We start from the raw sequence: 27636 nt of genomic DNA on the forward strand, positions 1-27636 counted from the left end.
ACACCGCGAGTGAAACTAAAAGCTCTCAAAACAGGAGTACCAACTGTAAATGGAATCAAGCAAGATCGGTATGAACGAAGAGAATACACTCCTATAATTCAAATATTAGACGATCTAGGTTGCTCAAAACACAGCAAAACACAGCTTGGTACTTAACTTAGACGGTGTCTCCAGGGAAACCGACGAAGAAGCCATAATCCAAAGAAAATAAGCGAAAAAACGAGAGCACAACAAAAAAGCGGGTTACACACAAGACGTGCTAAAAGGAGTTGGGTTCTGAGCGGATGCATTGTTAGTAGTACCGAGTGAGGTTGAACGGCTCTCCTCTATTGGGGTTTCTGTCGTGGATGAATCTAAATAGTGCGGGACCTCTGGATTATACGCCCAATTTTATACCGACACCAATAGGTAAGCGAGCTAGTTAACCTAGCACTCCTTTACATTTTTTCTCTGGTATATTTAGCAGTAAATTACCTAAGAATAAGTGCTAAATGGAGCTTATTCACTGGGCGGCACAGGTTCGAGCCCAGAAATTTTTTTATTTTTACAAACAGTAATAAGCGTTTTTTTTTCCCCGCATAACCTGTCCCTTCCTCAGCCACCAATTTAGAAATTATGTGTTATTTGCTTCCTTTCTAAAATCTTACCTGAGATTCAAGCTATTTATTATACTATACACTATATACTATTGATTTTCTCCAGAATTAAATCAACACTCATACTAACTGTTTTTTCGGCAAACTCAAGACAAGAAAAGATAATGGGAAGTTCAGCAGTCATAGCTGGGTCCCCTTGCTCAGTATAAAATCAAAGGGTGGTGCCCAGTTCTTTCTTGATTGTTTACTTTGTGCCCAGATCTCTGGGCATTCCACCAAATTTTTGTGTAGTGAAAAGTTGGGGTGTGGTCGGCATTCCAACACTAGGCAGTCTGTGTGCTACATCTGGCAGTAGCCTGCAAACAACTACAGCGTTACAGGGTGGAAGCTTGCTGTTGGGTGGTCGCACTCTGCTTGGTGGTTGTGCGTTGCTTGGCGCTCGCACGCTGCTGAGGGATTTCACTCTATTGGGGGGTCGCGGACAAATGCCTCGCTGCACGCTACTAGACGCTCACGAGAGGACGTGTGATCGCAAGTAGGAACTGGATCACGAGCTGAGGTAGAAGACCGAGAAGAGGAGGCGTCGTGGTTGCGAGCAGGTGGGCGATCACATGCAGAAGGGTGATCGCGTTCAGGAAGCCGGGAGCGTGAAGAAAGGTTCTCACGAGGTGCAAAGCACTGGGTCAACGAGGAGTAATGCCCCGGAGCGCGGTCACAAGTGGTCGCGCTCTGGAGCTCTCTGACAAACTGGAACTGGATCACACACTGCCTGGATGCGCGTTGGAACCCGATGACGAGGAGGTGACTGCTCGTTCGCTGAAGAATGGTAGTGTGCTGTGCCTGGGTCACGCGCTGAACCACTGCGGGATATGGAAGAGGGTGATTCTGGATCGCAGCGGATATTCAGGATAATCCTCCTGTCAATGCTGCAAGATAGGGGTAGCGAGTGTTGGTCAGTGGCAAGGTGCGCTCAGCGCTCCAACGATTCCCAGGGGAAAGCGACAACAACTCCTGGAATCCAAAGAAGGAACAGGGCAAGGCAAAGCAGGAGCACGTCAAAATCACTGGAGGCCGAGTAACGTCAGATGGCGAACCACACTCCGAGGGGCTAGATAAAGGCATGGGCGAAGCCGGCCGCCTTCTCAAAGTCCCACATAGTGGAGACCACTCCGAGGAGGAACTAATCCATGAACGGGAAAGGTGACCCTCGAGAGCAACAGGAAACATGCCTTTGGACTATGGCCCCCTCTGCAGGCTGAGTGAACTCAGAACAAGGAGGAACATCATCATTGGCGTGCTGGGCCAGCACTGAGGGAGGCGAAGTCAGAGACTGGGCTGGAGAGAATTTGCCCGGCACGGAAGCGGGGAATTCCTCCAGTACGAAACCTTCAGAGCCCTTTGGGAAAAGATCAACGTCCACCTCTTTGGAAGCCAGTGAAAGCTTCCTCTCTCTCTGCTCCCAACTGCAACAACTTGAACAGGCCTTCCTTTGACTGAAGACCAGCGATACCAAGGGAAGGCCAAATCTGTAAAAGGTCGTCAACAAAGAAAGACTCCCCTGTGGAGAAGGGCATCATCGCTCCGCTAGAGGAAGCGGCAACGTCCTTTGAACCTAGGGGTCATCCAAGGGTTAAAAGATCAACTCTTCTGCTTGATCGATCCCCTGGAGAGACCGAGAGAGAAGGAGCTTCGGGCAGAGATTGAGGAGCAGAAGAAGGGAGTCAAGGTTTCTTCGACTTCAAGGATGATCCCAAAGGAGAAGAATCCCTCTTCAACTTCTTCTTGTGCCACCTGCTAAACTTCTCCCACTGGGAGGATGACCACTCCCTACGCAACTCACAGGTGTCGTCTTGGTTACATGGTTGTCTTCGGCAGGCTGGGCACAGCGAATGGGGGTCTGTCTCAACCGCGGACATGAAGGTGCCGCATCTGCGCCCTTCAAGTCCACGACAAGTCCGTATGATGACCAGGAAGAAGAAACACTCACAACTTGAAAAGAGAAAAAGCAATGAAAAGATAAGTCTATAATGGCCAGTCAGTATGTGCAATGGAGAGAGACAGCGTCCACTCTCAACCGAGCCAAAAGCAAATGTGACGAGACAACACCGGTGTGTGTGTGTGAGTGGGATAGCCAGTACTAACCCCTACTCCACCCGCTAACGAGAAGGAGCGGTGGGGTAGTTATACCTCACTAAACGTCTTATGGCTAGTCTTCCAGTTTTGACGAAAGTATATTCCCTAATAAAGAGTAAATGGATTTGTATTTAGTGACAGAACAATAAATGATTATAATAATATTACCAACAAAAGTGAGTACTGTACAGTAAAGTACTACACTCAAACTGAAAAAAAAATTTGAAATAGTTGGCATTAAGAAAAATGGTTGTGCAAAAAGCATGAATTTAGGGTTACAAATTACCTGATTATTTAAAGTTCAATATCTATATTAACTTTAACTTACCTTGCTCTTCTTGCTCTTCATTTTCATCATTTTTCTTAGGTTTTGCTAGAATTTTTCCAAATGATCCAAAGCCAGCTGCATCCCCATCTTCAGTCTTTTCTTCCTTTTCATTTAAGATCAAGTCTCCTCCCTGACTATTTGAAGTTGAAGAGTTTCCAAAACTGAAGCCAATCTTCCCAAAGGTTATTTTGCCTCGATGCATTCTCCTGAAGATTCAAAATAGTGTTGATGGACTAAAGAACTTATTTACAGTATCAGAAATAAATGTACAAGAAAAGCGATCATGATATAAATATTGGCTAAGATAAACCAAAATGACTCATCATCTAAATATTTATTATCATTAATTGTTATTATTATTATTATTATTATTATTATTATTATTATTATTATTATTATTATTATTATTATTATTATTATTATCATTAATAATATTCATTATTATTATTATTATGTTAACATCGCAATATTTGTCTCAAAAATAATAGTTGTCCACTGTCGTGTAGATGCAATAATACTAAATAAATATATCAAAATTGATTTATTGTATCTTTCAAGAGTAACTCCAGCAAGAAGAAATTTAAGTAGTGTTTTCTCAAAAGTGTCATCACATCAGGGCCAAATCAGGATTCAAACTAAACCGCCTTTTGTTGTAAATGACACCACGTGGTCTCCAATGCCACATTTTTGTTATATAGTGCAATATTGGGTCCAGACTGTATCAGAAAAATGGTTCTAGAAGCTTTTATGGCATGACCAAACTGTGTTTTTAAGGAACCAATTTGTATGCAAAAAAAAAAAAAAAAAAAAAAAACTCCTTACCTGACAATGGCAATTGCATGTCGTAATTAGGTTTGTATTACCGTTACGGAACAAACAAGAGTTATGAAGAAGGAGAGGCTCCCTCTTCAGAACCTGTTTCTGAAAGCTGGAAATGATGGTGTCACACCTCTTGAGGATCCAGTTGCTCCACTGGTTAGCTGCATTGCGTGTCAAGAACTCTATCACTCTCGCACTTAAGAGAACGATATTCATGAGCACAGGCCGCTTTTGAGATCAGCGGACCTCAGTTGTGGCTAAGAAGCCAACAGTCCCAGACCAGTGGTCCATCTACGAGGAAGACTGAAGAATTGCCTTCCTCAACCTCTCCATGTTTTGCGCCTCAATAGACGTGAACGTCACCATCTGCGTCTATAGCTTCTCAATCGTCAAACCTTGAGACAAGGCCTACACTGCCTGATCTAATGGCAGAGGAGACTGAGTATTGTCCTGGATATTATAATACTTCCTCTGTCTCACAAACAGAGGAGAAAGTAACTTTGACGATTTGCTCGCCCTAAGGGAATCTGAGTCAACCTTGTCATTGGACCCAACAGCCAACTTAGACCACGGTAGCTCTAACCGTTGTCTAGTGGCTCCAGGAGCATGGGACAGAATGTTCACAATTTCCTTGGGAGGTTGAGTGTGGAGCCTCAAGTCTGTTGACCATATGGATGCATGTGAGAATAGAGAACCAGCATAAATGCAAAATCTGACTCGTCGTCTTCCTCCATGTCAAAAGACTCAGGGTTAGTAGCTGAAGGGAGATCGATGATCAAATGGTCTGAACTAGATTCAAGGCCGTCATCTTGGTTGGTCATAAGGGAACGAGACCTAGTAGGGACTACACTCACCTCTTGTACAGGATTGCTTGTAGTCGAAGGGACCTGCTTCTGAAGATTTGGATCCTACAAGGGTATGGAAGTCCAATTCTTCGGCAGGGTCTTTGAATCCTTCCACTCACAGGGCTTTCCTGTGAAAGAAGTGAGAATGCTAGAAGATGCCTCTTCTGGCCCTGAAACCGTGGTCAGTTTCTCTGGGACTAGCACCAGAATGGGAGGTGCCTCTGAGGTGTAGGAATGCATGATCTTAATATACAAAATTCTGTAAGAGTCAACAAAAGAGATCTCCCTTGGAGAATCTCAATTCCTTATGGGTCCTGGAATGGTAGGCATCACCAGGCGGGGGCATGACCGGCCTAAGTCAATGCCGTTTCTGAACCAGGTTTAATGGGTACTATTCCTAATCTCTCCCACTCTGTATCAATGCCCGATGTCCTGGTTTTGCCACCTAGAAGTGTGTCCTTCCTGTACTGAGAGCGGAACTTGAGGGACCAAAACAGGAAAAAGTGTAGGACACCTAAAAGCAATAGCTGAGAGAGAAGGTTCATGGTGCCATGCAAGGCCTAAGGTGGCATCGCTGGCACCAGGACCTGAGGTGGGTTGAAAGTCATGCAGTCAAGGTTTGCAGGCCGATGTAACCTCAGGTTGGAGGCGGTCAAAGGATAAATGATGCACAGCTACCTTCCCAGGAACTGTCAAAACCTGGTCTGTCATAGTTCCATGGGGATCAGGGACAATGGTGGCTACTGTGCTAGGAATCTCCTTCAGGAGAGCCACAGCGAAACAAACTTGACGACATGGGTTCAGTGATGGCCTACTCCTGTACTGAAGCATGAACATGGGACATCTAACTGGTTCATAAGAGCACTCCCTAAATCGCGAACAAGATATCGCTCACACTCATCAGCTACTAAGGATTGCGCAGTTACCTGAAAGTGACTGCTGGACAATTCGCTACTTGCCCCAAGCACACAGGAAGCAGGTGCACATAATTTTGACTCGCAAGCTACCTGAAGAGGTACTTAGTGCTCACCTGCGTGTGAGTGAGACACAGTAGAAGGGACAGCGGGAGCATGCAGGTGTTGTGCAGCGCTTGTTAACCTACCTGGGGAGCTCTGACTGGCAGAGCGTCAGGGGCAAGTTACCATAGGTAACTGCACTCACTGAAGACTACAAGAATCTCACGAGGCCCCAGCTGTGCAAGCACTTTGGGTTGCAAAACAATTGCAAAAATCTTCTGTAAGCTCCTCAGAACTTAGCTCCAAAGGGCTAAGGAGCATAGGCAACAAGTTTTGCTGGCACTTCCAAGATACCTGAAGAGAAGATCTCCCAGGTGGATGTCTGCCAAACCCTAAAAGGCCAACAAGCTCAGAAGGGGAAAAAGACTAAAGTATTCCTCAAGCAGGAGCAGAAACCGTCTCCTACTGTGAACCCTTCGCCAACACCTTCAGCCGCCGGTCCTAAGAAGGTAGACCCGAAAGTCCTAAGTACGGCCACAGAAGACGCAAGGCATCTTGAAACAAGGCCTCCCCCTGGGAGACTGTGCCTTCCACTTCACTAGGGGAGGAGGAGGATGCAGCCTAACCCGAAGTTTGACAGAGAGTCAAACGATCATCGCTTTTACTAGACCATTCCCCAAAGGAGACTGACTGAGCAGAGTCAGAGAGGAGGGTACCAGGGGTGAGGGAGAGAAGTCGCAACTTCTTCGACCTCCTGGATGAACCAGAAGGTGAAGAATCTCTCTTAGACTTCTTCCTCTTCCAGCCATATTGCTCCCACTGGGAGGATGGCCACTCCCTACACTCTGGGCAAGGGAAAGCCTCCAAGCAGGAGTGTCCTCTACATGGAGGACACAGATGGTGATGGGCTGTGTCCTCCAAACCAAATGCACATGTTGTGCTCCCTCAATTACACTCACACCACAATCTAAAAAGAAAGAAGGGAAAAGTGTAAGTTTTTGCCAAAGCCACTTAGGAACGTGGAAGGAGACATCTTTCTTCGACCACAGCCGAGATAAAAGTGGAGGAATGAGTTTGCTGGGGGGGGTGATGACTCTCCCTGCTACCACTGGTAACAACTGTAATGGTTACCAGTTTTATAGCAGTACGCCAGCTAGCAGTGATTTCTTTTATGTCAAGAACCTAAGGTTTGTATTCAGTGTAGGAACAAACAACATTTGCTGTCCCATCCTGAAGCCATCCCTTCTATGACGATCTTCAAGTCTAAAGCCATCGTGCTAGCTTAATCTCTTCAACGGAAAACCCAAATCACAAAGAATAACTCACTAACTCGCCATTTAAATATCACAAATTATTGCTTTGTCTTCCAGCCTGTTCTCCTATTTATAACTACTTGGATTTATTGCAAATTTTGCCAATAAAACCAAAAGGGGAAACAACATCATTTCTTTTGTAAATAAGTTTCTGAATAAACGCATTATTTATTCCTACCTGGATATAAACACTCATCATTTAATTGAGTAGCTCTGGCACAACCTGATACAACCAGTTGAAAAATTACTGATGGTCTGGCAACCTAGCGCTGTCTACAGTATTTTGGCATGGACACAGATTCGGCCCAAGCTACTGTTTCCATCCAGAGACAGGATCCTGTGATTCCAGCAACATTCCTTGAAAATGATTTCCTCCAAGCCCAGCATTGGCAGAGATCACTCAGACATATGGCCTCTCTGGAGAAACTTGTGACTTTTGGAAGAATGCACCTTCGTTCCTTTCAGTGGGCACTAATGGCCACAGTGGTCTCAGTCAACCAACCCTCTGTCTGCTCTCCTAAGAGTTCCTTGAGATATCAGACTAGGTCTCACTTGGTGGATCAAGGAGAACTTGTAAGTCAGTTCACCATTACAAGTCCATCCTCCGGATTTCCTTGTTCTCAGATGCATCCTGCCGAGGATGGGGGGCCTACCAGCAAACAGAACAGGTGTCAGGGATGTGGATACAGGAAGAAAAGTCATTCGACATAAACTATCTAAAACAGAAATCGGTGTATCGAGAGTTGCTCCACTTCACGGACACAGTCAAGGGTAATTCAGTAGTGCTGATGAGCAACAACATCACTGTAGTGACATTTAATAACAAGTAAGGAGACTCTGTGTCTCACCTTTGCCAACTTGCAGTAGGGATGCAACATTGGGCGCAAGTGAACACTGTTTGCCTCACAGCCCGCTTCATCCCAGGGAAAAGAAATCTACTGTAATAGCAGACAATCTGAGCTGACTAGGAATGATATTTGGTTCAGAATGGTATTTGAATTCTGAAGTGACGAGGAAAATCCTGACTTTGCAGGGTTCTCCAATCATAGATATGATTGTCACTCACCTGAACCACAATCTAACAGTGTATTGTTCTCCAGTTTCAGACCCAGCTGCAGTGATGGATGACACAATCCAACAGCCCTGGGATGGAATGGACTTTTATGCCTTTTCCCCATTCTGCCTGATCTGTCAGGTCCTGAACAAGATCCAAATGTTACAAAACCTCAGAGTAACACTAGTAGCACCAAAGTTGCCTCATGTGGAGTGGTATCCAGATCTTCTAGATCTGCTCACAGAAGTTTCAACAGAGCTTATAGTTTGGCCAAACCTTCTACAACAACCACATGTAAGAACGTTCCACACAGCAGTTCAGTGCCAGTCTCTTTAGGTTGGAGGTTACCCAGTACCTCCTCCGAAAGAAGGGCTTTTCGAGACTCGCTGCAAAGTAACTGTCATGATACAAACTGTCATGATACATCTGCAAATCTTCAGCAGCAGTCTATCAGGTGAAGTGGTCCCTCTTCTGTAGTTGTTGTTGTAGACAAATCACTGCTCTACTCAAGGCCATTATTCCCCTAAATGCGGACTTTTTTCTTCCCATGGGAGAAGAAACTTCTCTTGGTCTCTGCGGTGAAAGGATATCGCTCAACCTTGAGCCAAATTTTTAGACAAGGGAACTAATCTCTCCTCTTAGTAGGAGCTCTTGGCTTTGATTAAAAGGTTCAAACAATCTTGTCAAACATTGAAAATCAAACCCCTGACTTGAAGTGTGACGGCACCATATGAACTTCTCCATAAGACTACATTTAGAGACCTCACTCTGAAAAAGTTTCCCTCCTCACCCTAGTCTCATCAAAGTGGGTAAGCAAGTTCCATGGTCTCTCATATCTTGTGGCACACTCCAAGAGGTGGGAAGATCCGTCATTCTTGTTCGTACTTAATTCTATAGCCAAGGCCCAAAATCCAACTATTAATGACCATTGGTTTGACTTCTTCACCATTTCCTCAATCAGGGAGGTAACTGATGATGTTGACAGTTTGCTGCTGGGTCCTGTAATAGCAGTCCTTCTTTAATTAAAGAGGACAAGTCCTTGTTGTCTGAGTCTTCCCAATCTATTTGTGAATACCGGATGAAAGAAAGAGTAACCAACATTAGTATTTCTTTTTGGTTATGCGTGACAATCATGAAAGCTTACAAATCTTCAGAAGAAGCATCTACTGGGGCCCCTCTCAAAGCACATGATATTCGTGATGTTGCCACAACTCTAGTCTTCCGCAAAACCACTTAATAGCTTAGGTACATCTATGTTTTTTGGGGGTTTGAGAGTTAAATGCCTGATCTTTTCTTCTCTTCCTGCTCTCCCTCCCTTGGGAGTATCTCCACTGATTGAACACTTATGCAGGTAAGCTCACTATTATGGGTAATGATGTTTTGTTTTTAAAAAATCCTTCAATCAAATACTGTACCTCAGGCTGTTCTACACAATTATAACCTTTCTTGTCAGGACATGATGCATTTGCCTATCCATGAGTCACAAGAGGCTCGAATGCCACGTCCTTGCTCCTCATCAGAGCAGGTCATGATCATTCTAAATGAATGGCCAGACAGATGCCCTGCTAACTTCAGGGACTTCCTCCCTCCTAAGAAGAAAGACTCCCAATTAAATGACAAGAGTTTATATCTGCGTATCTGCGTAGGAACAGACTACAAATTTTAATATAATCTGTATTTTCTTAGCTACACAAACTTGACTCATTTAATTTATATTTCCCACCTCTGCCATCATGCAAGTCCCAGCCAGGGATAGATTGGGAACCCAGCCATGAGCACCAACGTACCGGCCCTCATAGAGGGTGGGTGATGCAATCATACCGGGTTGCCAGTTGACAAATTATTGATGATAATTCTTCAACTGGTCATAACATACTATGCCAGAACTAACCTAATTAAGTGACTGAGGTTTGTATAACTAGGAAAAATGTTATTTTCATTAGTAAAATAAATTTTTGAATATACTTACCCGATGATCATGTAGCTGTCAACTCCGTTGCCCGACAGAAATCTACGGTCGGGATACGCCAGCGATCGCTTATACAGGTGGGGGTGTACTCACCAGCGCCATCTGTGGTCAGGTACTCCAGTACTTCTTGTCAACAAGACCTCAATTTTCTCCTCGGTCCACTGGTTCTCTATGGGGAGGAAGGGCGGGTCATTTAAATCATGATCATCGGGTAAGTATATTCAAAAATTTATTTTACTAATGAAAATAACATTTTTCAATATTAATCTTACCCGATGATCATGTAGCTGATTCACACCCAGGATGGTGGGTGGAGACCAGTATACATGTTAACAAAGAAGCTAAGTATCCCGTATTTCATTTTTATTAGTTATTCAAAATAACAATAAAAAATAAATAAGTACCTGGTAAGGAAGTCGACTTGAACCATTACTCTGCCTTTAATAAGTACGTCTTCCTTACTGAGCGTAGCGGTCCTCTTAGGATGCTGAACGACTCTTAGGTGGCTAAAGTATAAAGGGCTGCAACCCATACTAAAGGACCTCATCACAACCTCTAACCTAGGCGCTTCTCAAGAAAGAATTGACCACCCGCCAAATCAACCAGGATGCGGAAGGCTTCTTAGCCGACCGTTCAACCCAAAAACAACAATAAAAGCAATCAAGAGAAAGGTTAAAAAGGTTATGGGATTATGGGAATGTAGTGGCTGAGCCCTCACCTACTACTGCACTCGCTGCTACGAATGGTCCCAGGGTGTAGCAGTTCTCGTAAAGAGACTGGACATCTTTGAGATAGAATGATGCAAACACTGACTTGCTTCTCCAATAGGTTGCATCCATAACACTCTGCAGAGAACGGTTCTGTTTGAAGGCCACTGAAGTAGCCACAGCTCTCACTTCATGTGTCCTTACCTTCAGTAAAGCAAGGTCTTCTTCCTTCATATGAGAATGAGCTTCTCTAATCAGAAGCCTGATGTAGTAAGAAACTGCGTTCTTAGACATAGGTAGCGAAGGCTTCTTAACAGCACACCATAAGGCTTCTGATTGTCCTCGTAAAGGTTTTGACCTTTTCAGATAGTACCTAAGAGCTCTGACTGGGCAAAGTACTCTCTCCAGCTCGTTACCCACCAAGTTGGATAGGCTAGGGATCTCGAACGATTTAGGCCAAGGACGTGAAGGAAGCTCGTTTTTAGCCAAAAAACCGAGCTGCAAGGAACATGTAGCCGTTTCAGATGTGAAACCTATGTTCCTGCTGAAGGCGTGGATCTCACTTACTCTCTTAGCTGTTGCTAGGCATACTAGGAAATGTTATTTTTATTACTAAAATAAATTTTTGAATATACTTACCCGATGATCATGTAGCTGTCAACTCCGTTGCCCGACAGAAATCTACGGTCGGGATACGCCAGCGATCGCTTATACAGGTGGGGGTGTACTCACCAGCGCCATCTGTGGTCAGGTACTCCAGTACTTCTTGTCAACAAGACCTCAATTTTCTCCTCGGTCCACTGGTTCTCTATGTGGAGGAAGGGCGGGTCATTTAAATCATGATCATCGGGTAAGTATATTCAAAAATTTATTTTAGTAATAAAAATAACATTTTTCAATATTAATCTTACCCGATGATCATGTAGCTGATTCACACCCAGGGTGGTGGGTGGAGACCAGTATACATGTTAACAAAGAAGCTAAGTATCCCGTATTTCATTTTTATTAGTTATTCAAAATAACAATAAAAAATAAATAAGTACCTGGTAAGGAAGTCGACTTGAACCATTACTCTGCCTTTAATAAGTACGTCTTCCTTACTGAGCGTAGCGGTCCTCTTAGGATGCTGAACGACTCTTAGGTGGCTAAAGTATAAAGGGCTGCAACCCATACTAAAGGACCTCATCATAACCTCTAATCTAGGCGCTTCTCAAGAAAGAATTGACCACCCGCCAAATCAACCAGGATGCGGAAGGCTTCTTAGCCGACCGTACAACCCAAAAACAACAATAAAAGCAATCAAGAGAAAGGTTAAAAAAGGTTATGGGATTATGGGAATGTAGTGGCTGAGCCCTCACCTACTACTGCACTCGCTGCTACGAATGGTCCCAGGGTGTAGCAGTTCTCGTAAAGAGACTGGACATCTTTGAGATAGAACGATGCGAACACTGACTTGCTTCTCCAATAGGTTGCATCCATAACACTCTGCAGAGAACGGTTCTGTTTGAAGGCCACTGAAGTAGCCACAGCTCTCACTTCATGTGTCCTTACCTTCAGTAAAGCAAGGTCTTCTTCCTTCATATGAGAATGAGCTTCTCTAATCAGAAGCCTGATGTAGTAAGAAACTGCGTTCTTAGATATTGGTAGCGAAGGCTTCTTAACAGCACACCATAAGGCTTCTGATTGTCCTCGTAAAGGTTTTGACCTTTTCAGATAGTGCCTAAGAGCTCTGACTGGGCAAAGTACTCTCTCCAGCTCGTTACCCACCAAGTTAGATAGGCTAGGGATCTCGAACGATTTAGGCCAAGGACGTGAAGGAAGCTCGTTTTTAGCCAAAAAACCGAGCTGCAAGGAACATGTAGCCGTTTCCGATGTGAAACCTATGTTCCTGCTGAAGGCGTGGATCTCACTTACTCTCTTAGCTGTTGCTAGGCATACTAGGAAAAGAGTTTTTAATGTGAGGTCCTTGAAAGAGGCTGATTGGAGCGGTTCAAATCTACATGACATCAGGAACCTTAGGACCACGTCTAGATTCCAGCCTGGAGTGGACAACCGACGTTCCTTAGAGGTCTCAAAAGACCTAAGGATGTCCTGCAGATCTTTGTTGGAGGAAAGATCCAAGCCTCTGTGGCGGAAAACCGCTGCCAACATACTTCTATAACCCTTGATCGTAGGAGCTGATAGGGATCTAACGTTCCTTACATGTAACAGGAAGTCAGCAATCTGGGTTACAGTGGTATTGGTTGAGGAAACTGCATTGGCCTTGCACCAGTTTCTGAAGACTTCCCATTTAGATTGATAGACTCTGAGAGTGGATGTCCTCCTAGCTCTAGCAATCGCTCTGGCTGCCTCCTTCGAAAAGCCTCTAGCTCTTGAGAGTCTTTCGATAGTCTGAAGGCAGTCAGACGAAGAGCGTGGAGGCTTGGGTGTACCTTCTTTACGTGAGGTTGACGTAGAAGGTCCACTCTTAGAGGAAGAGTCCTGGGAACGTCGACCAGCCATTGCAGTACCTCTGTGAACCATTCTCTCGCGGGCCAGAGGGGAGCAACCAACGTCAGCCGTGTCCCTTTGTGAGAGGCGAATTTCTGAAGTACCCTGTCGACAATCTTGAACGGCGGGAATGCATACAGGTCGAGATGGGACCAATCCAGCAGAAAAGCATCCACGTGAACTGCTGCTGGGTCTGGAATCGGCGAACAATACAATGGGAGCCTCTTGGTCATCGAGGTAGCGAACAGATCTATGGTTGGCTGACCCCACAGGGACCAAAGTCTGCTGCAAACATTCTTGTGAAGGGTCCACTCTGTGGGGATGACCTGACCCTTCCGGCTGAGGCGATCTGCCATGACATTCATATCGCCCTGAATGAACCTCGTTACCAGCGTGAGCTTTCGATCTTTTGACCAAATGAGGAGGTCCCTTGCGATCTCGAACAACTTCCTCGAATGAGTCCCCCCCTGCTTGGAGATGTAAGCCAAGGCTGTGGTGTTGTCGGAGTTCACCTCCACCACCTTGTTTAGCTGGAGGGACTTGAAGTTCATTAAGGCCAGATGAACCGCCAACAACTCCTTGCAATTGATGTGGAGTGTTCTTTGTTCCTGATTCCATGTTCCCGAGCATTCCTGTCCGTCCAATGTCGCACCCCAGCCCGAGTCTGATGCGTCCGAGAAGAGATGGTGGTCGGGGGTCTGAACAGCTAACGAAAGACCTTCCTTGAGAAGAATGCTGTTCTTCCACCACGTTAGAGTAGACCTCATCTCTTCGGAAACAGGAATTGAGACCGTCTCTAGCGTCATGTCCTTGATCCAGTGAGCAGCCAGATGATACTGAAGGGGGCGGAGGTGGAGTCTCCCTAACTCGATGAACAGGGCCAGCGATGAAAGTGTCCCTGTTAGACTCATCCACTGCCTTACTGAGCATCGGCTCCTTCTCAGCATGCTCAGGATGCACTCTAGGGCTTGGTTGATTCTTGGGGCCGATGGAAAAGCCCGAAAAGCTCGACTCTGAATCTCCATACCCAGGTAAACAATGGTCTGGGATGGGACGAGCTGGGACTTCTCTAAATTGACCAGGAGGCCCAGTTCCTTGGTCAGATCCATAGTCCATCTGAGATTCTCCAGACAGCGACGACTTGTGGGAGCTCTTAAAAGCCAGTCGTCTAAATAGAGGGAGGCTCTGATGTCTGCCAAGTGAAGGAATTTCGCAATATTCCCCATCAGTCGCGTAAACACAAGAGGTGCCGTGCTTAGGCCAAAACACAGGGCTTGGAACTGGTACACAACCTTTCCATAGACGAATCTCAGGAAAGGTTGGGAGTCTGGAAGGATGGGGACGTGAAAGTATGCGTCTTTCAGGTCTAACGAGACCATCCAGTCCTCCTGCCTGACCGCTGCTAGGACCGACTTCGTCGTCTCCATAGTGAACGTCTGCTTGGTGACATAAGCATTGAGCGCACTGACGTCCAGCACCGGCCTCCAACATCCTGTCTTCTTGGCTACCAGGAAGAGACGGTTGTAAAAGCCCGGGGATTAATGGTCCCGGACTATGACCACTGCCTCCTTGTGTAGCAAGAGCGACACCTCTTGTTGCAACACTAGCCTCTTATCCTTCTCCTTGTAGTTGGGAGAGAGGTTGATGGGAGATGTAGCTAGAGGGGGATTGCGGCAGAACGGAATTCTGTATCCCTCCCTCAGCCACTTCACAGACTGAGCGTCTGCACCTCTGCTCTCCCAAGCTTGCCAGAAGGTCTTGAGTCTGGCTCCTACAGCTGTCTGGAGAGGAGGAAAGTCAAAACTTGCCTCTTGTGGACTTGGAACCCTTCTTGGGCTTGCCACGGTTACTGTCTGCACGGGTACCTCCTCTGCTGGAGGTTCTGCCACGAAAGGGTGGGATGAACCTGGAAGCAGGAGTATCAACTGCTAGAGGGCGGTAAGGTTTAGACACGGAAGGTAAGGTCTTAGCCTTACGTGCAGAAGAAGCCATGAGGTCATGCGTATCCTTCTGGAGAAGAGAGGCAGTCATCCCCTTAATTAATTCCTCCGGAAACAGACACTTGGACAGAGGAGCAAAAAGTAACTCTGACCTCTGGCAAGGGGTGATACCAGCAGATAAGAAGGAGCACAGATGTTCCCTTTTCTTGAGGACCCCTGATACATAAGAAGCCGCAAGCTCGCCAGACCCATCCCGTATTGCCTTGTCCATGCTGGACATGATCAGCATGGCTGAGTCCTTGTCAGAAGGGGCAGTCTTCCTGCTTAAGGCTCCCAGACACCAATCGAGGAAGTTGAATATCTCGAAGGCACGAAAGACTCCCCTTAACAAGTGATCAAGATCTGTAGGGGACCAGCAGATCTTCGAACGTCTCATAGCCAACCTGCGGGGAGAGTCAACCAGACTTGAGAAGTCGGCCTGGGCAGAGGCAGGAACCCCCAAGCCAGGTTCCTCTCCCGTAGCATACCAGACGCCCGACTTAGAAGCCAGCTTGGGAGGAGGAAACACAAAAGAGGTCCTTCCCAGTTGCTTCTTGGACTGCAACCAATCCCCCATAACCCTCAAAGCTCTCCTTGAAGATCTGGCAAGAACAAGCTTGGTGAAGGCAGGCGCAGTAGGCTGCATGCCCAGAGCAAACTCGGAGGGAGGAGAACGAGGGGTTGCAGACACAAAGTGTTCAGGGTACAACTCTCTGAACAAAGCAAGGACTTTGCGGAAGTCTAAGGAGGGTGGCGAAGACTTGTGTCCTTCAACATCAGAATGAGGATCATCAAGATGAGCAGCTTCATCCTCAGAAGCCTCCTCACCCGACAGTTGAGTTGTAAGAGGCAAAGGCAGAGCAGCAAGCTGAACAGGTGAATCCTGCAGAACGGGTGCATGCGTACCTGCGGATCCATCATCATGCCTCTGCTGGACAGACTGTGAGCTGGCAACAACAAAAGCAGAGGGCCGGTGTGAGGGAGGGTCTGCGGTGGTATGCAGAGCATGCTGTGAGGCATGCGGCTCATGCTGCATGGCATGCGGCTCATGCTGCATGGGATGCGGCTCATGCTGCATGGTATGCGGCTTATGCTGCATGGCATGCGGCTCATGCTGCATGGGATGAGGCTCATGCTGCATGGTATGAGGCTCATGCTGCATGGGATGAGGCTCATGCTGCATGGTATGAGGCTCATGCTGCATGGAATGCAGCTCATGCTGTAAGGTCTGCAGAGCATGCTGCATGGGCTGAGGACTGCGCAACTGTGGAGGAGCTCTCACAGGAGGAGGGATGTTAACCTTCTCTGCCTGATAATCCTGCATAAAAGCCGCAAGCTGAGACTGCATAGTCTGCAGCATGGACCACTTAGGGTCTACTGTGGTTGGAGCAGAGGCCTGTTGAGGGACCACTCTACCTCTCTTGGGAGGTGTGCAGTCATCCGATGACTGCGGCGAGTCCGAACTGACCCAGTGGCTACACCTGGGCCGTTGGACTAGCTCTGAAGGGACTTTACGCTTAAGCGGTCGTGAGACCTTAGTCCACCGTTTCCTCCTGGAAACCTCTTCCACAGACGAGGAATGTAAGGGCTCATTCGTCTGGGAGTGGAAGGGACGATCCTTAGCAGATACGTCCGCAACCACAGAGGATACATCTGTGCGCCGATCAAGGCCCGCCGAACCCTTTGGTCCTTCGACATTGCTTCTCCCCTGGGCTTGGGAGCTTGCAAGAGGTCCCGGACTGGGAGGACGACTGGCACGCACAGATGTATCCTCATGCGCAACACTGACACTGACACTATGCACAGCACTAGCACTAACACTTCCCACTGCACTCTTCGCTTTCAGCTCTCTGACATCCGCCAAGAGCTGATTGCGGTCACTAACCAACGACTCCACCTTATCACCGAGAGCCTGAATGGCACGCAACATATCAGCCATTGCAGGCTGAGCACTCGTAGCAGGTTCGGGGGTCACCACCACAGGGGAAGGAAAAGGTTGAGGGGCATGGGGAGAGGAAATAACCAAAGAGCGAGAACTCCTCCTATCTCTCTCCTTCTCTAACCTACGAGTATATCTGAGGAATTCATTAAAATCGAATTCCGAAAGCCCAGCACATTCCCCACATCGATCTTCCAATTGACAGGATTTTCCCCTACAATTGGAACATACGGTGTGAGGATCAACAGAGGCCTTCGGAAGACGCCTATTACAAGCACTAACACTACATCGCCTATATTTAGGAACTTGGGAAGTGTCAGACATCTTGAATTCTAGAAGTAGTCAAAGGGGGAATTCCAAAGTAAAGCAAAGATCGTTAACCAATGAATCAAATTAATACCAAAAGCTTGCTAAGCTAAGGCTAAAGCTTCCTGTACAGCGAAGGCTAAATTTCAGAGCAAATACTTCACCAAATCGTGAACAAAAGACTCCAAAATCAACAGCGTATCCATGTAGGTCTTGCCGGTGGCACGACAGAGGAAAAATTGAGGTCTTGTTGACAAGAAGTACTGGAGTACCTGACCACAGATGGCGCTGGTGAGTACACCCCCACCTGTATAAGCGATCGCTGGCGTATCCCGACCGTAGATTTCTGTCGGGCAACGGAGTTGACAGCTACATGATCATCGGGTAAGATTAATATTGAAAAAAGAGTTTTTAATGTGAGGTCCTTGAAAGAGGCTGATTGTAGCGGTTCAAATCTAGATGACATCAGGAACCTTAGGACCACGTCTAGATTCCAGCCTGGAGTGGACAACCGACGTTCCTTAGAGGTCTCAAAAGACCTAAGGATGTCCTGCAGATCTTTGTTGGAGGAAAGATCCAAGCCTCTGTGGCGGAAAACCGCTGCCAACATACTTCTATAACCCTTGATCGTAGGAGCTGATAGGGATCTAACGTTCCTTAGATGTAACAGGAAGTCAGCAATCTGGGTTACAGTGGTACTGGTTGAGGAAACTGCATTGGCCTTGCACCAGGTTCTGAAGACTTCCCATTTAGATTGATAGACTCTGAGAGTGGATGTTCTCCTAGCTCTAGCAATCGCTCTGGCTGCCTCCTTCGAAAAGCCTCTAGCTCTTGAGAGTCTTTCGATAGTCTGAAGGCAGTCAGACGAAGAGCGTGGAGGCTTGGGTGTACCTTCTTTACGTGAGGTTGACGCAGAAGGTCCACTCTTAGAGGAAGAGTCCTGGGAACGTCGACCAGCCATTGCAGTACCTCTGTGAACCATTCTCTCGCGGGCCAGAGGGGAGCAACCAACGTCAGCCGTGTCCCTTTGTGAGAGGCGAATTTCTGAAGTACCCTGTTGACAATCTTGAACGGCGGGAATGCATACAGGTCGAGATGGGACCAATCCAGCAGAAAAGCATCCACGTGAACTGCTGCCGGGTCTGGAATCGGAGAACAATACAATGGGAGCCTCTTGGTCATCGAGGTAGCGAACAGATCTATGGTAGGCTGACCCCACAGGGACCAAAGTCTGCTGCAAACATTCTTGTGAAGGGTCCACTCTGTGGGGATGACCTGACCCTTCCGGCTGAGGCGATCTGCCATGACATTCATATCGCCCTGAATGAACCTCGTTACCAGCGTGAGCCTTCGATCTTTTGACCAAATGAGGAGGTCCCTTGCGATCTCGAACAACTTCCTCGAATGAGTCCCCCCCTGCTTGGAGATGTAAGCCAAGGCTGTGGTGTTGTCGGAGTTCACCTCCACCACCTTGTTTAGCTGGAGGGACTTGAAGTTCATTAAGGCCAGATGAACCGCCAACAACTCCTTGCAATTGATGTGGAGTGTTCTTTGTTCCTGATTCCATGTTCCCGAGCATTCCTGTCCGTCCAATGTCGCACCCCAGCCCGAGTCTGATGCGTCCGAGAAGAGATGGTGGTCGGGGGTCTGAACAGCTAACGAAAGACCTTCCTTGAGAAGAATGCTGTTCTTCCACCACGTTAGAGTAGACCTCATCTTTTCGGAAACAGGAATTGAGACCGTCTCTAGCGTCATGTCCTTGATCCAGTGAGCAGCCAGATGATACTGAAGGGGGCGGAGGTGGAGTCTCCCTAACTCGATGAACAGGGACAGCGATGAAAGTGTCCCTGTTAGACTCATCCACTGCCTTACTGAGCATCGGCTCCTTCTCAGCATGCTCAGGATGCACTCTAGGGCTTGGTTGATCCTTGGGGCCGACGGAAAAGCCCGAAAAGCTCGACTCTGAATCTCCATACCCAGGTAAACAATGGTCTGGGATGGGACGAGCTGGGACTTCTCTAAATTGACCAGGAGGCCCAGTTCCTTGGTCAGATCCATAGTCCATCTGAGATTCTCCAGACAGCGACGACTTGTGGGAGCTCTTAAAAGCCAGTCGTCTAAATAGAGGGAGGCTCTGATGTCTGCCAAGTGAAGGAATTTCGCAATATTCCTCATCAGTCGCGTAAACACAAGAGGTGCCGTGCTTAGGCCAAAACACAGGGCTTGGAACTGGTACACAACCTTTCCATAGACGAATCTCAGGAAAGGTTGGGAGTCTGGATGGATGGGGACGTGAAAGTATGCGTCTTTCAGGTCTAACGAGACCATCCAGTCCTCCTGCCTGACCGCTGCTAGGACCGACTTCGTCGTCTCCATAGTGAACGTCTGCTTGGTGACATAAGCATTGAGCGCACTGACGTCCAGCACCGGTCTCCAACCTCCTGTCTTCTTGGCTACCAGGAAGAGACGGTTGTAAAAGCCCGGGGATTGATGGTCCCGGACTATGACCACTGCCTCCTTGTGTAGCAAGAGCGACACCTCTTGTTGCAACGCTAGCCTCTTGTCCTTCTCCTTGTAGTTGGGAGAGAGGTTGATGGGAGATGTAGCTAGAGGGGGATTGCGGCAGAACGGAATTCTGTATCCCTCCCTCAGCCACTTCACAGACTGAGCGTCTGCACCTCTGCTCTCCCAAGCTTGCCAGAAGGTCTTGAGTCTGGCTCCTACAGCTGTCTGGAGAGGAGGGAAGTCAAAACTTGCCTCTTGTGGACTTGGAACCCTTCTTGGACTTGCCACGGTTACTGTCTGCACGGGTACCTCCTCTGCTGGAGGTTCTGCCACGAAAGGGTGGGATGAACCTGGAAGCAGGAGTATCAACTGCTAGAGGGCGGTAAGGTTTAGTCACGGAAGGTAAGGTCTTAGCCTTACGTGCAGAAGAAGCCATGAGGTCATGCGTATCCTTCTGGAGAAGAGAGGCAGTCATCCCCTTAATTAATTCCTCCGGAAACAGACACTTGGACAGAGGAGCAAAAAGTAACTCTGACCTCTGGCAAGGGGTGATACCAGCAGATAAGAAGGAGCACAGATGTTCCCTTTTCTTGAGGACCCCTGATACATAAGAAGCCGCAAGCTCGCCAGACCCATCCCGTATTGCCTTGTCCATGCTGGACATGATCAGCATGGCTGAGTCCTTGTCAGAAGGGGCAGTCTTCCTGCTTAAGGCTCCCAGACACCAATCGAGGAAGTTGAATATCTCGAAGGCACGAAAGACTCCCCTTAACAAGTGATCAAGATCTGTAGGGGACCAGCAGATCTTCGAACGTCTCATAGCCAACCTGCGGGGAGAGTCAACCAGACTTGAGAAGTCGGCCTGTGCAGAGGCAGGAACCCCCAAGCCAGGTTCCTCTCCCGTGGCATACCAGACGCCCGACTTAGAAGCCAGCTTGGGAGGAGGAAACACAAAAGAGGTCCTTCCCAGTTGCTTCTTGGACTGCAACCAATCCCCCATAACCCTCAAAGCTCTCCTTGAAGATCTGGCAAGAACAAGCTTGGTGAAGGCAGGAGCAGTAGACTGCATGCCCAGAGCAAACTCGGAGGGAGGAGAACGAGGGGTTGCAGACACAAAGTGTTCAGGGTACAACTCTCTGAACAAAGCAAGGACTTTGCGGAAGTCTAGGGAGGGTGGCGAAGACTTGTGTCCTTCAACATCAGAATGAGGATCATCAAGATGAGCAGCTTCTTCCTCAGAAGCCTCCTCACCCGACAGTTGAGTTGTAAGAGGCAAAGGCAGAGCAGCAAGCTGAACGGCTGAATCCTGCAGAACGGGTGCATGCGTACCTGCGGATCCATCATCATGCCTCTGCTGGACAGACTGTGAGCTGGCAACAACAAAAGCAGAGGGCCGGTGTGAGGGAGGGTCTGCGGTGGGCTGAGGAGCATGCGGTGTGGTATGCAGAGCATGCTGTGAGGCATGCGGCTCATGCTGCATGGCATGCGGCTCATGCTGCATGGGATGCGGCTCATGTTGCATGGTATGCGGCTTATGCTGCATGGCATGCGGCTCATGCTGCATGGGATGAGGCTCATGCTGCATGGTATGAGGCTCATGCTGCATGGGATGAGGCTCATGCTGCATGGTATGAGGCTCATGCTGCATGGAATGCGGCTCATGCTGTAAGGTCTGCAGAGCATGCTGCATGGGCTGAGGACTGCGCCACTGTGGAGGAGCTCTCACAGGAGGAGGGATGTTAACCTTCTCTGCCTGATAATCCTGCATAAAAGCCGCAAGCTGAGACTGCATAGTCTGCAGCATGGACCACTTAGGGTCTACTGTGGTTGGAGCAGAGGCCTGTTGAGGAACCACTCTACCTCTCTTGGGAGGTGTGCAGTCATCCGATGACTGCGGCGAGTCCGAACTGACCCAGTGGCTACACCTGGGCCGTTGGACTAGCTCTGAAGGGACTTTACGCTTAAGCGGTCGTGAGACCTTAGTCCACCGTTTCCTCCTGGAAACCTCTTCCACAGACGAGGAATGTAAGGGCTCATTCGTCTGGGAGTGGAAGGGACGATCCTTAGCAGATACGTCCGCAACCACAGAGGATACATCTGTGCGCCGATCAAGGCCCGCCGAACCCTTTGGTCCTTCGACATTGCTTCTCCCCTGGGCTTGGGAGCTTGCAAGAGGTCCCAGACTGGGAGGACGACTGGCACGCACAGATGTATCCTCATGCGCAACACTGACACTGACACTATGCACAGCACTAGCACTAACACTTCCCACTGCACTCTTCGCTTTCAGCTCTCTGACATCCGCCAAGAGCTGATTGCGGTCACTAACCAACGACTCCACCTTATCACCGAGAGCCTGAATGGCACGCAACATATCAGCCATTGCAGGCTGAGCACTCGTAGCAGGTTCGGGGGTCACCACCACAGGGGAAGGAAAAGGTTGAGGGGCATGGGGAGAGGAAATAACCAAAGAGCGAGAAGAACTCCTCCTATCTCTCTTCTTCTCTAACCTACGAGTATATCTGAGGATTCATTAAAATCGAATTCCGAAAGCCCAGCACATTCCCCACATCGATCTTTCAATTGACAGGATTTTCCCCTACAATTGGAACATACGGTGTGAGGATCAACAGAGGCCTTCGGAAGACGCCTATTACAAGTACTAACACTACATCGCCTATATTTAGGAACTTGGGAAGTGTCAGACATCTTGAATTCTAGAAGTAGTCAAAGGGGGAATTCCAAAGTAAAGCAAAGATCGTTAACCAATGAATCAAATTAATACCAAAAGCTTGCTAAGCTAAGGCTAAAGCTTCCTGTACAGCGAAGGCTAAATTTCAGAGCAAATACTTCACCAAATCGTGAACAAAAGACTCCAAAATCAACAGCGTATCCATGTAGGTCTTGCCGGTGGCACGACAGAGGAAAAATTGAGGTCTTGTTGACAAGAAGTACTGGAGTACCTGACCACAGATGGCGCTGGTGAGTACACCCCCACCTGTATAAGCGATCGCTGGCGTATCCCGACCGTAGATTTCTGTCGGGCAACGGAGTTGACAGCTACATGATCATCGGGTAAGATTAATATTGAAAAAATACAAATTATGTTGAAATTTGTAATATTATTGAGTTGCTTTTTATATCTATTTCCTATATTTCAATTACTAACCCATTTAAGTAACTGTGGTTTGTATAACTAGGAAAAAATACAAATTATACTAAAATTTCTAACATTATTGTGAGTTGCTCTTTATATTTATTTCCTATATTTCGATTGTTTATTGATTAGTCGGAAAAAACTAGAGCAATTTTTAAATAAGCTAATCTATACCCTATCCATGGATAAAAAAAAAACATTTATCTTTCTTAAACATACCCTTAATTCCAATGTTACTTTGAACCAAAACCTGCCATATTAAGAAGATAAAATACAAAAAGTCGGTAGGTAAGATATTAGGCATATGGAAAAATATTTGGTTTATGTGATCAGCAACATTCACTTTAAAAACTATGAAAATGTGCCAATGGAAATTACAGCAATACATACTAAACTAACCTTCTTTAAGCAAAAAAGACCTACCTAACTACCTTAACCTTAACTAGAAACTTGGCAATGGTATTAACCCAGTTGCCTCCTAACCTAAGCTTGCCTCAAAGTCATACAGTAAATGATTGGAACTTTGCTCTATCTTTGAATCCCCTACAAATTAGCAAATAAATATGGCAGAGATATCTATAAGATTTCATCCTAACCTGGGGCACAAGATTCTCCATGGCCAGGCCAGGGCTGAGAACACTTAGCATATTACCCATATCATTTTGGGTAGCTCAAATAACCGGATTCATGAGTAGGAACAGAGTTCAGTAAACAAACCTTCCAAGAGGCAATTTGGGTTGTGTAAAAGAAATTAGACAATATTCCTAAAATATCTATACAAACGCAACATGTGCACATCTGATTTTGTACCAACAGTTGTGCATGCTGAGTTTTCAAAAGTCACAGTTCAAAAATACATCATAGATGCATCTGTGACATATTTGACACCAACCTACTTAAGGCACCATATCCTTCCTAGCCAGAGGGGGTTTTCCTCCATTTCCCTACACATATCTTGATGGTTATGAGGCTAGAAAGATTGTAGAGGAGCTGCCCATGATCTAGGTAAACATTTTCTAGAACCTATATTTCTTATCCATAGATTGATTTTTTAATTTATACTTTAAAACTATCTTGTCTACTATACCTAGGTAAACCTTTATTTAAATTTTTACTGTAGTATAATATTCCTAATGATACACCTGTCATTTGAGATTGAATATGAATACACTGTACCAGTATTTATAATACAGGAAATGGGGAATCAAAGTTTGGACAGGCTAATCACCGGTTGGGAATTATGTTATTTTTATTACTAAAATAAATTTTTGAATATACTTACCCGATGATCATGTAGCTGTCAACTCCGTTGCCCGACAGAAATCTACGCTCGGGATACGCCAGCGATCGCTTATACAGGTGGGGGTGTACTCACCAGCGCCATCTGTGGTCAGGTACTCCAGTACTTCTTGTCAACAAGACCTCAATTTTCTCCTCGGTCCACTGGTTCTCTATGGGGAGGAAGGGCGGGTCATTTAAATCATGATCATCGGGTAAGTATATTCAAAAATTTATTTTAGTAATAAAAATAACATTTTTCAATATTAATCTTACCCGATGATCATGTAGCTGATTCACACCCAGGGTGGTGGGTGGAGACCAGTATTATCAGTATACATGTTAACAAAGAAGCTAAGTATCCCGTATTTCATTTTTATTAGTTATTCAAAATAACAATAAAAAATAAATAAGTACCTGGTAAGGAAGTCGACTTGAACCATTACTCTGCCTTTAATAAGTACGTCTTCCTTACTGAGCGTAGCGGTCCTCTTAGGATGCTGAACGACTCTTAGGTGGCTAAAGTATAAAGGGCTGCAACCCATACTAAAGGACCTCATCATAACCTCTAACCTAGGCGCTTCTCAAGAAAGAATTGACCACCCGCCAAATCAACCAGGATGCGGAAGGCTTCTTAGCCGACCGTACAACCCAAAAACAACAATAAAAGCAATCAAGAGAAAGGTTAAAAAAGGTTATGGGATTATGGGAATGTAGTGGCTGAGCCCTCACCTACTACTGCACTCGCTGCTACGAATGGTCCCAGGGTGTAGCAGTTCTCGTAAAGAGACTGGACATCTTTGAGATAGAATGATGCGAACACTGACTTGCTTCTCCAATAGGTTGCATCCATAACACTCTGCAGAGAACGGTTCTGTTTGAAGGCCACTGAAGTAGCCACAGCTCTCACTTCATGTGTCCTTACCTTCAGTAAAGCAAGGTCTTCTTCCTTCATATGAGAATGAGCTTCTCTAATCAGAAGCCTGATGTAGTTAGAAACTGCGTTCTTAGACATTGGTAGCGAAGGCTTCTTAACAGCACACCATAAGGCTTCTGATTGTCCTCGTAAAGGTTTTGACCTTTTCAGATAGTGCCTAAGAGCTCTGACTGGGCAAAGTACTCTCTCCAGCTCGTTACCCACCAAGTTAGATAGGCTAGGGATCTCGAACGATTTAGGCCAAGGACGTGAAGGAAGCTCGTTTTTAGCCAAAAAACCGAGCTGCAAGGAACATGTAGCCGTTTCCGATGTGAAACCTATGTTCCTGCTGAAGGCGTGGATCTCACTTACTCTCTTAGCTGTTGCTAGGCATACTAGGAAAAGTTTTTAATGTGAGGTCCTTGAAAGAGGCTAATTGGAGCGGTTCAAATCTAGATGACATCAGGAACCTTAGGACCACGTCTAGATTCCAGCCTGGAGTGGACAACCGACGTTCCTTAGAGGTCTCAAAAGGCCTAAGGATGTCCTGCAGATCTTTGTTGGAGGAAAGATCCAAGCCTCTGTGGCGGAAAACCGCTGCCAACATACTTCTATAACCCTTGATCGTAGGAGCTGATAGGGATCTAACGTTCCTTAGATGTAACAGGGAGTCAGCAATCTGGGTTACAGTGGTATTGGTTGAGGAAACTGCATTGGCCTTGCACCAGTTTCTGAAGACTTCCCATTTAGATTGATAGACTCTGAGAGTGGATGTCCTCCTAGCTCTAGCAATCGCTCTGGCTGCCTCCTTCGAAAAGCCTCTAGCTCTTGAGAGTCTTTCGATAGTCTGAAGGCAGTCAGACGAAGAGCGTGGAGGCTTGGGTGTACCTTCTTTACGTGAGGTTGACGTAGAAGGTCCACTCTTAGAGGAAGAGTCCTGGGAACGTCGACCAGCCATTGCAGTACCTCTGTGAACCATTCTCTCGCGGGCCAGAGGGGAGCAACCAACGTCAGCCGTGTCCCTTTGTGAGAGGCGAATTTCTGAAGTACCCTGTCGACAATCTTGAACGGCGGGAATGCATACAGGTCGAGATGGGACCAATCCAGCAGAAAAGCATCCACGTGAACTGCTGCTGGGTCTGGAATCGGCGAACAATACAATGGGAGCCTCTTGGTCATCGAGGTAGCGAACAGATCTATGGTTGGCTGACCCCACAGGGACCAAAGTCTGCTGCAAACATTCTTGTGAAGGGTCCACTCTGTGGGGATGACCTGACCCTTCCGGCTGAGGCGATCTGCCATGACATTCATATCGCCCTGAATGAACCTCGTTACCAGCGTGAGCTTTCGATCTTTTGACCAAATGAGGAGGTCCCTTGCGATCTTGAACAACTTCCTCGAATGAGTCCCCCCCTGCTTGGAGATGTAAGCCAAGGCTGTGGTGTTGTCGGAGTTCACCTCCACCACCTTGTTTAGCTGGAGGGACTTGAAGTTCATTAAGGCCAGATGAACCGCCAACAACTCCTTGCAATTGATGTGGAGTGTTCTTTGTTCCTGATTCCATGTTCCCGAGCATTCCTGTCCGTCCAATGTCGCACCCCAGCCCGAGTCTGATGCGTCCGAGAAGAGATGGTGGTCGGGGGTCTGAACAGCTAACGAAAGACCTTCCTTGAGAAGAATGCTGTTCTTCCACCACGTTAGAGTAGACCTCATCTCTTCGGAAACAGGAATTGAGACCGTCTCTAGCGTCATGTCCTTGATCCAGTGAGCAGCCAGATGATACTGAAGGGGGCGGAGGTGGAGTCTCCCTAACTCGATGAACAGGGCCAGCGATGAAAGTGTCCCTGTTAGACTCATCCACTGCCTTACTGAGCATCGGCTCCTTCTCAGCATGCTCAGGATGCACTCTAGGTCTTGGTTGATCCTTGGGGCCGACGGAAAAGCCCGAAAAGCTCGACTCTGAATCTCCATACCCAGGTAAACAATGGTCTGGGATGGGACGAGCTGGGACTTCTCTAAATTGACCAGGAGGCCCAGTTCCTTGGTCAGATCCATAGTCCATCTGAGATTCTCCAGACAGCGACGACTTGTGGGAGCTCTTAAAAGCCAGTCGTCTAAATAGAGGGAGGCTCTGATGTCTGCCAAGTGAAGGAATTTCGCAATATTCCTCATCAGTCGCGTAAACACAAGAGGTGCCGTGCTTAGGCCAAAACACAGGGCTTGGAACTGGTACACAACCTTTCCATAGACGAATCTCAGGAAAGGTTGGGAGTCTGGATGGATGGGGACGTGAAAGTATGCGTCTTTCAGGTCTAACGAGACCATCCAGTCCTCCTGCCTGACCGC

The 27636-nt window shown here is 47.0% G+C and overlaps 1 protein-coding gene across 1 annotated transcript in view; it reads right to left on the minus strand.

Moving 5' to 3' along the window:
* LOC137614320 (WD repeat-containing protein 70) overlaps positions 1 to 27636 on the minus strand; it is a 78505-nt gene that overhangs the window by 45325 nt on the left and 5544 nt on the right. Inside the window, exon 2 of the mRNA XM_068344078.1 lies at positions 3058 to 3263. Coding sequence (XP_068200179.1) covers positions 3058 to 3259 — 202 coding nt within the window. The 5' untranslated portion in view covers positions 3260 to 3263. The remainder of the gene's footprint in view (positions 1 to 3057; positions 3264 to 27636) is intronic.

Source organism: Palaemon carinicauda, chromosome 20, assembly GCF_036898095.1.
Source record: "Palaemon carinicauda isolate YSFRI2023 chromosome 20, ASM3689809v2, whole genome shotgun sequence".
Taxonomy (NCBI): domain Eukaryota; kingdom Metazoa; phylum Arthropoda; class Malacostraca; order Decapoda; family Palaemonidae; genus Palaemon; species Palaemon carinicauda.